The sequence below is a fragment of the Sceloporus occidentalis genome, unplaced genomic scaffold, assembly GCF_023333645.1.
Source record: "Sceloporus occidentalis isolate IW3139 unplaced genomic scaffold, rSceOcc1.0.p SCAF_1, whole genome shotgun sequence".
NCBI lineage: Eukaryota > Metazoa > Chordata > Lepidosauria > Squamata > Phrynosomatidae > Sceloporus > Sceloporus occidentalis.
In genome coordinates, this window is record NW_028316981.1 from 52,304,744 (window position 1) to 52,317,461 (window position 12,718).

The following is a 12,718-nucleotide window of genomic DNA, read 5'->3' on the forward strand; positions in this document are numbered from 1 at the left end:
ATGGTTCCAAAGAAAGAAAGAAAAATTCCAGAGATGAAGTGAAAAGAGGAGAATGTGTGATTGTTAGATTTTCACACAGGAAACAATAAAAATGTCATGAAGTTCATTTTATTAAGACTATACAATGACAAAGAAGTTTACCTTTCTGGAAACTATCAAAAACAACTGCATTGTGTTGCTTTATGGCAAAACCAACATATAGGCCTCTCTGCTTGCCTTTATTCTAATGTTATACAGATGGTTTGCTGCAGAGACTGCATATGGGTCAGATCACAGTATTACAATCAATAAGGCAGTCTCTGTTATGTGGGGTCAGACACACTGAAAAGTGCAACTGAAAAACAAAATCTTCCACAAGAAGATGACTGTTAATCTCAGAGTATCTTTTAAAATACAACTGTATTTACTGATGTAGCACCATTATATCAAAAATATTTTATTTAAAGATCCGAGGACAGCAGTCTTAATGGTGTGTTGTACTTGCATTTCTTCAATTAGCATATACTAAATAATATTTTATAAAAATATGTAACAAACCAAAAATACCAAGTAAAAGCAGAAAGAATAGTAGGGTTCAGCCACCTGAGGACTAATGCATACAACCATTTTTGAGGTGGAAGAATCTTCCGTGTTCACATGGATAAATCAGATATGGATTACTTAGATATCACTAAGAGTGTATCAGTTTTAATGGGTGCCATTCATGTAGCTATAAATTAGTCATTAAGTAGGAAAAGAAACTACTGGAATGGATAAATCATCTTATTGAATGGGCGATCCCCAAACATGTGATCCCTCTGGTTTTTCAAAGACTGCTTGCAAGGAATTAATTCTGTTTTGTGCTTGAAGCCAACTTGAGGAAAGAAAACTGTGTGTAGTCCGAGATGCACTAGAAGTCTTAAGTGAAAGCCAAAATGAGATGGACCAAAAGGGAAGATACTATTTTAGTCTTCTGGAAATTCAGGCTTCTCACAATGTTAAAATAGGAAACATCTGCAAAAATAAGATCTCTGGGGTTAGCTGAATCCATAATTAATCTTTTGTCTGGTCATTAATACTTAGTTACTAATCACTTGTGAACTGAGGACTCTCATTTATGAAGTATTCATGTGCAAATTGAGCAAAAGCACAGTATGTCATAAAATAATTCATACCACAAAATGAAATAAGAGAGCTCAAATACTGGTGTTATTACTTAGCTAACCAACTCTGGGAACCTATTCAAAGTTACAACCCAGAAACTTGCTGTCTAGTGAACCTATGGAAGGAGCAGGGGAGACATGAAAGCATTCATAAATTGAAACCGTTGAAAATGAATAGAAAGATTAGCATGATTCCTGCACGTCTGACAGTAGAGAATGAAGAATCTTTTCCTTCATCTTTGGGAAACGGACACTGAGTAACTTGCTCTCCAGAGGGCTCATAGGAGGAGTTGAAGGTGCTGAAACTGGCTTAGTCACTAAGATATATCTCCTGAAAGAGAAGAAAGGAGAAATAAATGGCAGGTCAGCAATGATTTTTGAGAAGATCATAATAGACAGACAGACAGACAGACAGACAGACAGACAGACAGACAGAGATGACAATGAGTCCAAAAAAGAATTAAAAGCAGAGACACCAAAAAGGTGCTTTTAAAGTATTGAGATTACCTTATTTCCGACTGTATTACTTTTGTCTAATAATGGCAAGGAGATCTTTCAGAATATTAAACTCTGTTGTTATTATTGGTTGTTACCGATAGTAATGAACTTGGATTGGAAGCTTAATGACGATGAACTGAAGGCTTCATCCTTCAACAAGCTTGAATGCATTTGCTTGGTGCCATTGGTTCCCACAAATAATTACCTTTCCCCTAAAACTTTCTTCATGATGGCTGTGCCAATACCAGAGACTTTTCTGCAGTGCCCTCATTCTTCCCTGTCATGAGAAACAGTTTCTTGGGCCTCCTTTAAAATGAACAACAGCTTGTCAGCTGTGAGCCATCTTGCAAGGCCTTTCTGTTGTCATCAGCAACAGTTTAGGTTAAGTGGGAAAAGTGACAGAAAAATGTTAGAGACTCTTTATTTTTCCTGTGTTGAAGGACAATAGATATTAAGAAATCTAGTTGAGGGAGGAGGGACACTGTATTTTCCCCCCTTTTAATCAAGCCAAATCAAGCCAAAGGAAGATTGATGAGCATGAATTACCAGTGCTATGAATTAATGAGTTTAGATGCTCAAATAAAGTTTTGTTTTACATTCCAAGATAGCAGGAATCGTTTTCTGCTTATTTAAGATTCATAAAGGGGAAGTGAAAATGAGGTGATGAGGGACAGCTAGCCTTGAACTGGCATTGTGAATTTGTTTATTCTGAAACTACAAGAAGTCCAATGAATTTTAATTTTAAATTTTTCTCTGAGGCAATAGAATTTCATTTTGTTTTCCTTTAAAGAGAACTCTCTTGGCATCATCCTCTCTCAAAACAAAACAAAACCCATAAAAATGAAATGAAAGGTCATTCTACTTTTACAATTTACATATAATCCATGACTTCTGACAGCAGTGAGAGTGACATGTCTTCCACAAGGGAGTGGTGAGTGTGGTAGGGAAAGGCTGGCAAAGGCATGGTTGTGTAAGGGTGAGTGTTATGTTCTAAACATACCCTTTTACTGGGATCGATTTTGTTGGTTCCAGCTTTTTCTCAACAGGCAGGCCACTTATTTTATGTTCCTTACTTAACTTCATCTTGGGGCAATACAGCTTTATGCCCAGATCTTCTGTGGTTGGTGTTCCCCAGGCCAGCCTATAAATACAAGAGGTTACAATAATTAATACAGCATGAAGAGGAATTCTCAGAAGGCAAGCTGAAGCACAGTTTATGGAGTTACATGTTCAATTAACAAAGCAGATGTTTTGGGTCTCAGACTGCAGTCCTGTGTGTATACTTCTGGAAGTCAAACCCCCTAAACACAATGTGACATGCTTCCATGAAAAGATGAGCAGGATCAGACACTTCAGCCTTTCTGCCTAATAAGCCAAGTGTGCATAACTGCCCTTTATTCTTTTCAAAATAATTTCTGGTCAAAATGTCTGGACAAAAATGCTTTGGTAATGATATGGGGAGTATGAAGTGGATGTTGGACTTATATCACACCTGAAGAATGTCTCTTAATTTTGCATGAAAAGAAAGTGGGGTCAGAACGCATTCACGTGAATTCACTAGTTCAGCAAATTTACGTGAATGCAAATTGCGTTCGAACTGGCTTCCCATTGCTCGAAAATAGCATGCCATTGCCCGAATTTGTGTTTGATCACCTCTCACGCGATAACGTGAAACCCCATGATTGCGCTCGGACTGACTTCCCATTGCCTGAATTTGCATGTGGTAGTTTATCACGCAGTAACGTGAAACCCCATGATTGTTCAGATTGCCATTGGATTATACTTCCAATTTCCTTTGTCTGATAAACTCTGTTGTAGCTGCACTCATGTCCTGTTGGTAGGCTTCCCATAAGCAACTGGTTGGCTACTGTATTGGACTAAGTAGGCCTTTGGTTCTGGCTGCTGTGAGTTCTGATGCAGCAATAATACTATAATTACCAATTTCTGATTGTAATGGTTGGCTTGGATGATATGATCATCACTTTGTTCTCTTCTGTTTCTTCAGACACACTTAAATGAATATAACAGTGAAGTAGAGGACAATTCCCAGTCTTTTGAAAATTTAACTACAGTTGTCCCTCCGAATTTGCGGACATAGCATTTGCAGTTTTGATTATTTGTGAATGTTAAGCCCGCTGGCATACACTCCTCCTCCCTCTTCTTCGAGTTTTTCTTGGTGGAAGAAAAAAGTCCAGGAGGGATGGAGCAGCCAGGAAGAGGGTTAAAATGTATAACCATGGTCCTTGGACAATGAATGAGAAGATTCTTGCTTTCCCAGGGAGAAAAAAATAATAATGTATTTCATTTGCTCAGGAAATATAAAACCCTGCCAACTGAAGTTCAGTGTTTTGGGTGAATTCTAGAAGGATAGATAAACAAGGAAGCCTAAGTTATTGTATCTTTAAGACATTATGAGGTGAAGTAGGACAAATGAAGCAGTTGATATTCTGAAGGATTGGTCAAAGGCGGAGCTCTGAAGGTAAATCTGAAAAAGCAAAATGAAGTGGGGAAGCAATCCAATCTGCACCACTCATCTTCACTGTATTTGATATAACTATCCTCTTTAACCTTCTGTACCAACAGAATATAAACCTGTATAATCATAGTATCCCTCATTAAGGGGAAATGAACTTTAATTTGTATGAATGACTGGAGAGCATTTCAAAACACGATAGGACAAAATGAACTTTAAAATGTAGATTGAAAAAAAAGTAATTATGTGTCATTTACCTGTAAGGAAAATCTCTAGGGAGCCTTATGGTAGTTTCTTCCATCACTGTGTACGAACGGGTGTGATTTTGTTTGTAAGGCTTCATTAAGGTAAGCAAAGTTTCAGGAATGATTTCAGAAGGTTGTAGATCTAGATCTAGGTAATCAAGAACGAAGAGAAGGAACTCTTAAAAGTATGTTGTTATTACATTAATTCTTAAGGAGATACAGTAAATACCAATAGTAGCAGCATCCTTATAACAGAATGTTTTTCTTCAAGAAAACTTGTTGGGATCTTCTTTGGTATCTTTTTAGTCCTAGATGAGTGCCTTTTTATTGTCAAAGGCTTTTTGCATTTTTATATTTGATTTTTAGTAATATGAGACTTAAATGTGCTCTTCATTTTTATTATATGAGTGTTTTACTATATGTAGTGATTTTATGGTTTTATTTTATTGCAAGTCAGTCTAGAAAAGATGTCATTGAAGAATAATAGAATAAATCAGTGTATTATTGTGTTTCTCCTACTGCATCTAGGGGCTGCAGAAGATGCTATACTATGTGTATAACAAAACAAAAATTTGTTTAATGACTTATTTATTTGTTCATGGTGATGCAAACTGCCTTGATTTAACCCAATTCACTGTGTTATCTGGCATGCAAATGAATCTAAAGTTAGGGATATAGACAGACTAATGGTACTTTTGTTACAAAGGCAGCCTAAAGTGGGTGAAAATAGTTATATTTCCCAGTCTGGGCATCCTTGGAGAAAAGATCTGCCAGGAGAAGGCAAACAGATTTGCATATGTGTAAGGACATTCTTACAGATAATAGAAGTTGTTCTTCTCTGTGTTACTCAAAGCAGTCTGAAAAAAGTGTTATCATTAGACTTTGTGCCTGTGAACAAATACTTGTGCCCCTCTGTAATAAGTGCACTTGGAACAAAAACGACTTGCCAGGTTATTTTAAAAAAACACACACATAAACAATACTTGAGTTACATGAAATGATCTCAAATCTAGAGCTGCATTATCAATATGACCACCTGAGGCTCAAGATGAATATGACAATAGCAGGATAAAGGGACTTACCTCTTCAGCTCAACATCTTGTTTAAATCTGATCTCCTTCTTTTGCAGGCAATGTTTAGCATGTATCTGTCATCTGGGCAGTACACCATGTACTAACACAACATAACCAATGGCTAAAGGCTTAATTAGAATAAGGTGCCAAGACCCAGGTACATGCTGTATTGCATGTTAAGTTGCCCACATCTCAATCAAATTGGACTTGCTGATACTGAGTATGAGATCATGGATAAGAATTAGCTTGTCTTCAGGTAAAAACTTATACCACATAAGGGACATGAAATATCTTGAACTGACTTTCTGTTTCTAGCCATAAATGTTAAAAAACCAGACCTGAACTAAAGCAAAAGCAAGTCCATAGTAGCAAGAGGTTCAAAAGGAGGTCTCCTGCTCTGAATTAGCACTACAGACACAGACCAATTACCGGTAAGTGGTCATCCAGGTACAAGAGGGTAAAGATGATTTAACCCCTTTAGAAAATGCTTCACAAGGAGATCAGTGAAAAACAAACCAGTTTTTGGAGCCAACTTCAAAGATATAGCTGCCAAATTAATCTTAAGGAAAATGTCAACAAAAGATAGAAGATGCACCAACAATTTTATGACATTAATAAGTGAAACTGGACCTTCAGGAACATTATGTTCATTCAGAAAAGTAACAAATCTTGTACATTTAGAATCATATGTTTTATTTGGATTCTGAACAACCTTCAGTATCGCTTTAAGCTGAAGAGTGAAGGGATGGTTCTCCATCCTGTTACGTAAAGTGTCATCAAGTCTCAGAGACAAATGTTGCCCCTCTTCTCAGCCAGAAGATCTAGACAAAGAGGCAATCTCATGTCTTCACTGCAGGACAGATGAAGCACTATAGAAAACCATGCCCGATTGGAGGAAATATGTAGACAAATTTGTAGAAAAGAATATACCAGTAAAAGGGTACGGTGTCTCTGGGTGAACTGGCCTCTTTCCCTGCTCTGTTGCAGTAAACTATGCACTCTGCATACACCCATGAGGCAAAGAGGTCTGTCTGAGGCCAACCACAGTGATTAGCTATGAGTGGAACAGAGTCCTTTGTAGAGATCATGCGATAAAGGAGCATCTGCTAAGATGTTTTTCTTGCCCACAGGGACTATGCTGTGACAATGGCATACTCCCATAGAAGGAGAGTAATGCTGAGGAGCTTGTTGGCATGAATAATACCTTAATTGCTGATGTAAAAATTTGCTGTCATGTTGTTTGTTGCAACTTGAAAACCCAACAAAAAAGAAGTGATTTGAACGAGCGAAAAGCTTTGAAAATTGTAAGAAGCTCTAGAGTACCTAGGGGAAGATAATGTTCCACAGCAGACCAATATGAAATGGTTTTAGAGGTATAAAAGAAGATGGAAGTAGTTTAATGCTCAGAAAAATGTTCCTAGCAGCTGCTAATGTGGGTGACGAAAAGGAACTGAAGAGACTTGGGGTAAGCACGCTGCTGAGGGAATGGGGTGGGGTTCCCACCACATCTCTTAGCTAGAGAATGTTCCATGACTGTTATCTTGAAAGTGCCAAACCTCATTTGTGTGATATCAAATAAACAATAAAGAAGAAGCAACAATGGCAGCATAAGGAAGGGGAGAGAAACTAGCAAGAAGAGAAGGAGCTAGAACTATAATCAGTGAGACAACAGGAAGGAGGAAAGGAGAAGCCAAAGCAGAGTGAAAACCTTACAGTACAAGAGTCTTGCAGCAACTGTTATGTTCTTCCAGAGGAGTAGTCAAGCCAAGCCAAAGTGTGTTGTATCAGTGGTTATCTGCTATATCTTTTGTATTTACCTGCATGATGAATATAAGTTACAATTGGGTATTCTTCTAACAGTCGATTATTGGATGTTTAAGGAAGGTAATTGGAAAGCATGGATTCAATGTGACCTGGTATATGTGGGCCAGTTGTTTAGTACTGCCAAGACATTTTGCTGTCTGGGATGGAGGAGCAAATGGTGCCCATTTCTATTGATCCACATCAAGATGGTTAGTACACAAAGCAAGTCAATAGCTAGCTAGCAAGCTAGCTAGATCATTTTATTTACTAACAGACTTACACGAAAAGAAATAACTAAACATTTGCTGCTCTTTCATGAAAGTAAAAATCTACTGTATTAGGCATTCAACTCATTTTCCCTCATAGTGAGGACAGCCTGCAATTGTTGCTTGAAACAGAACTATATTTTTGAACAGGCCAAGAAGTAGAAAACCTCTTTATTTTTTCTTAAAATATGAGCACAAGCTCTACATTTCACCTCCAACCATGGTATCTCAGAAATCTCAAAAATGCAAAACTTAGTAGTTATGGGGAGACTTCAATTACCATGTCTGTTGGGAAACTAACTTGGGTAAGCACAGGCCGTCCCAACAAATTCTTGATGAGCTTTGCTAATTTCCTATTTTTTAATAGGGAGAAGAAGGAACAAAGAGTTTGGCAATCCTGGACTTGATCCTAACCAACAAGAAAGTGTTGGTTGCTTGAATCAAAGCAGCTGGTATTTTAGGGGGACATGGTAATGCTAAAATCCACAATTGTGGGACAGGGCAAAGAAGAGCATATTTAAACATAGGCCTAAGATATGAAGCAAGATGATTTTAACAAGCTCAGGGAAATAGTGGAATCCCACTAGAGATGCTGAAGGAAAAAGACACTCAACAAGGGTGGGAGTTCTTAAAGGAGGAGTTGCAAAAAGCACAATCATGAACAATCCCCTGGAGGAAGAAAAATGGGAAACATTAAAAAAAAAAAAAAGCAACGTGGCTACAGAGCAAGCTCAAGGAGAAAGTGAAAATAAGGGGCATGGAAAAATAACAAATAATCAAGATACAGTACAGATGTGTTTCCTAGGTTTTCAGGAACAGTATACGAAAGCTAAATCTTGATTAGCAAAGAGGCAAACAGGAAACAACAAGTGTTTCCCCCCAGATGCATTTAAAACGAGCATGACCAAGGAGACAGTGGGACCACAATAAGGATGGTAGAACACTAACAGAACACAATGAAAATGCAGAACTATCCAATACCTATTTTGCTTCAATTTCTTCCCAGAAAAAGAACTGTGTACAGCAGCAGGGAACTTGGCAAGAGATCTGGATTGCATATCAAGGTTGATAGGGAATTAGTCAGGAATCACCTCTGTGTTTTATACCTTCAAGTCATCTCCAGCTTAAGGCAAATCTATCATGATTTTTTTTTGGTTGTTGTTGCAAGATTTATTTAGAGGAGTTTGCCTTTGTCCTCCTCTAAGACTGGGTTTCCATGGCTGAGCAGGGATTTGAATCCTGGTCTCTAGTCATACTGGAATGCTCAAACCGCTATACCATGCTGAAGTTTATTCACTGGTCATTTGCTGTGCCCCCAAATTTTACATTTTAAGGAAGGTATACTAATAAAAATCAATAACATTACATTGTTGAGAGTTGGTAGGTGTGAAACAGTGGTTCCGGGAGCATGGCCTCCTGTTAAGCTCTAGCATTAGACGTCGCTCCTCTGCTTGCCAGATTCGTTCATTTTCTTTCCTCCTCCAAGTCACTGCTCTGTAGAAAGGACATGACAGCTGACATGAATTTGATATGTTCAAAAGTGGTATTAATTTCTATTTTTTCTAGTTTATTATTGAAAATCTGCAGGCAAACTGGAAGAGTGTAGACTAAGATCTGATGATTGTTTATCTTGGCTGTTGCTTATTTCACACACAAAAAAGCCTTAGAATTTGACTGCCTTCAACAAGCGAAATACTATAATGTTCAAAATAGATAATGGGTGTGTCAAACATTAGAATTTTCTTCCCAGGTAGCGGAACCAGTGTTCAATACTGCTAAACATCAGAAGGCAAAAGGTCTCTGTTATTATTTCATCTGCTGATATTTCTATTCTGTTGAATTAGGTTTCAGTTGGAATATATGTTTTCTGCTTTTTAATTAACATTAGGCTGAGATCCTGTTTGAAGTTAGTGGAGTTTAGAATTCTGCTAGCATACTTATTTAGAGGTCCAGGTGCCCAAGAGAGAGAAAGGACAAACAGCAGCATGATGGAATTTCCCAGGACCCCACCCATAGTCAATCAGTCATTGGGGCTGGGGTGATCTTTTTAAGAACTATCTGCTGGGCACAGTTTGCTACTCTGCTGAGATACTCAGATACAAGATACTGCTGAACACGTGTCAAAATAAGTCCACATGGATTTGAAAAATGCATCACAAGTGCTATAACAGCTGCATATAATTGAGCTGTGCTTATATTGCATTGGGCAGAAGGTCACTCCTGAAAAAAAATCACAAGTACTTTGTATGCTTGATAGGCAAACATATACATTAATAAGAATTTTATCTGGCATCACCCTCTGTCTCCTTGACCCAAACTGTGCCCTCATCCTAGCTACTGCTGGATTATGCCCAGTTCTTCCTAAATTAAAATTAAGCACTTGGATCAAGAAAGGTTTAAAACCCCTAATTTAGGTAGAATCATATCTGTGTGCTTTCTGTCACAAAGGCAGATTGCAATATTTAAAAATAAATACTTTATAACATACTTTTCATAAGGTGATTCATAATGTTCCTTTTTCTCTTGCTTAGTCTTCTTTCCTGAAAGTGGCCTATGGATGAAATAAAATTGATTTTAAATATAATTTAAATATATCAGTGCTTTAAGTAATAACAGAAACAGCTTATATTTTACAGAATTGTGTTCCTATATTGGTTTATGGATCGACTGTTTAGAATGCAATCAGACTGAAGAATATATATAAGGAACATTTTAAAGTGCAATCTCCCATTTATGTCTGCATTTAGACTTAAAATATGATGCATCTTGTTGCTCACCTATTAACCTTTTTATTTTTGAAATGTTATTTTCTTAGTTGCAGATGAAGATGGTGATGATTATGAAACTGAGCTCACTATTGACTTTGTAGATGTCCTCTTTTTCCAAAGATTTTTTTAGAACTATTCACAAGTGTGTCAAAGAAATGTCAGAAGACTTATATCATTTATCTGTAAAGCTCAGGGCCACACAACTTTAATTAATAGCCAATTTCAATAGATTCCGTTAGGTCCCATTTACTAGAACACATAAGTAAAGGTAAAAAACAAAACATCTGACAAAAATATTGCTGCCATTTGCTGTACTACAAACTTCGAAGGTTCACTGACAGAAAATTTACAGTGAAAGGAGCCATTAGCCTACAAGTTTATGGGAGAAAAAACACAGAACACCAAAACCGCAAGTCCAGATAGTGAAAAAAGTTCAATATTTTAAAGCCAGGTTTGAAATTACTTAATTGCATCCACTATTAATAAAAGAGCATTAGCTTTCACTAAAAATGTAAGTGCCCAGTTGTTGCCAGTTATCACAGTGCTTTTGCACTCCTTGGCCAGAACATTGGAAGATGAGAGCAGCTTTACTTTTTCCTGCAGATCTGAGCTGAATACTGACTGATTCCTTTTCTTGTATCTGAACAAATAAGATGGTTAGAGATTGTTTGAAAATGAAAGTTAAATACTCAGGGGAGTGTCCTAGATCTTCCAAAAGAATCTCTGATACCTGCTGTGGCTCTAATCATAGAAGATGAAGCGGAAGATGTGTGATATAAATAAATATTTATTATTATTTAAAAATATTTATTAGAAACCCCAACACACAGTTGGAAAAAAACCCTAGTTTTGTGTCAGTTTTCCCATTTTAAAAATGAATTTTTCACTTTTTCTGAACCATGGAGGAATTTTGTTTCAGCCAAGAACCAAGTCTATAGAATCTTAATAAGTATAGCTACATGACTATCAGAAGAAGATTTCAATTTTAGAAATGACGGAATCACATATTTTAGTGGCTTGGTAGCTTGGAAGATTTTCTCGCCATTTTTAACAGCTTTTATTGTATTGTAAATTTAAGCACTGAACTCAACCACTGTTCCTAAGGGTGATGGAGTAAATGGAGAGAGTGCAAACAAAAAACACCGTTCTCCAATCCCACTGCACTTAGTTTTAGAAATAAAACCTCAGGATGAAATTAAGAATTACAATACAGAAATAACAACAGAAGGAACTACTGCAAGCATAATTAAAAGAGTTTTCTAGATGTTTACAGCAAATTTGCACTCTTGGGCCCTCATCTTGAATTGAAGAAACAAGCTAATTTAGAATTCTTGGAAAGATCTAGCAAGTAGAGAACGACTGTGACTAAATGATGAAAAACACACCCAGCTTTTCTCTATAGTTGTTGATTAATTAAGCAATGTTTGCATAATACTAGTGTCAGCATTTTCAACTGTATCACAGCACAAACATTTATTAGCAAAGTTCTACATTTATCATGTATGTAAACACATACACAGTGTTTTCTCGCTCTAATTATAGCCAAGGAATTGATAAAATCGACACAGGTTATGGTCTAAAGTAGAAGTTACTTTAATTAGGACAATTTTTTCTACAGCACTTTTAAAAAATTGACATCATAAACAAAGTCTAATTTTGACTATATATCACAGATAAAACACATGAGTTACCATTTTCCTTTTATGTGAACAGTGCAAGGGCTGAATACAGTGCTAGAAGAATGGACATGAGCAGTAAAATGGATTCCCTCTCCCTCTGTAGCTTTCCTTAATATGCTTCAGATGGCTGAGAAACATTCTGAAGTAGGCTAGGTGCCAAAGCACACTGCAGAAATAATCCAGTTTGACACCATTTTAACTGCTTTGGTTCAATGCAAGGGAATTCTGGGATTTGTAGTTTTGTGAGCCATTTAGCATTCTCTGTCAGAGAGCTCTGGTGCCACAATAAATTACAGTTCCCAGGATTCCCAAGCACTGAGCCAGGGCAATTAAAATGGTTTCAAACTGGATTATTTCTGCTGTGTGTTTTGGACCTAGGAGAATGGGTAGTGAGGAAAAGAGGAAGTGCATGTGGAAGGCAGTTCATATGGTGTTGGATATAACCTTGTGTTGCTTTTTTACATACCTTTTTCCAGCAGGTACCAAACCCTAAGAGAGAGGAGAATAGGAAAATGAGAGGTTAGAAATTTTTAAAACAATATTTTTGTCCACTTTTTTTACATGGAAAAGATAGGTGTTAATTACTTATATTGAAGACTCTCAAGCTAATATATTGGTGCTCCTTAGAACAGAACATTAGTACTTATTGTGAATATTCCTTTTCTGCAATTGTGGGGAGGGAATTCTTCATACTGGGTTTGGCTCATTCCTCATGCTTCTTTCGATGGGCTTTTGTTCTTTCAATCATCCTTACCACACTAAGGAGGAGAA

General features: G+C 37.1%; 1 protein-coding gene across 7 annotated transcripts in view; it reads right to left on the bottom strand.

Annotated features, from left to right (window-relative positions):
• Positions 1-420: 420 nt before the first annotated feature.
• The window catches only part of CUNH3orf22 (chromosome unknown C3orf22 homolog), a 108,188-nt gene continuing 95,890 nt past the window's right edge, over positions 421-12,718 (bottom strand). For 4 of the 7 annotated variants that reach the window (XM_089521222.1, XM_089521212.1, XM_089521192.1 and 1 more), the window contains 6 exons: positions 12,414-12,436; positions 9,989-10,051; positions 8,867-8,994; positions 4,371-4,506; positions 2,641-2,781; positions 421-1,473 (listed from right to left, as the gene is read on the bottom strand). In XM_089521222.1, coding sequence (XP_089377348.1) covers positions 1,326-1,473; positions 2,641-2,781; positions 4,371-4,506; positions 8,867-8,994; positions 9,989-10,051; positions 12,414-12,436 — 639 coding nt within the window. In that variant the 3' untranslated portion in view covers positions 421-1,325. Of the gene's footprint in view, positions 1,474-2,640; positions 2,782-4,370; positions 4,507-8,866; positions 8,995-9,988; positions 10,052-12,413; positions 12,437-12,718 lie in introns of those variants that run through there. The other 3 variants (XM_089521250.1, XM_089521243.1, XM_089521232.1) reach the window with 2 other exon arrangements.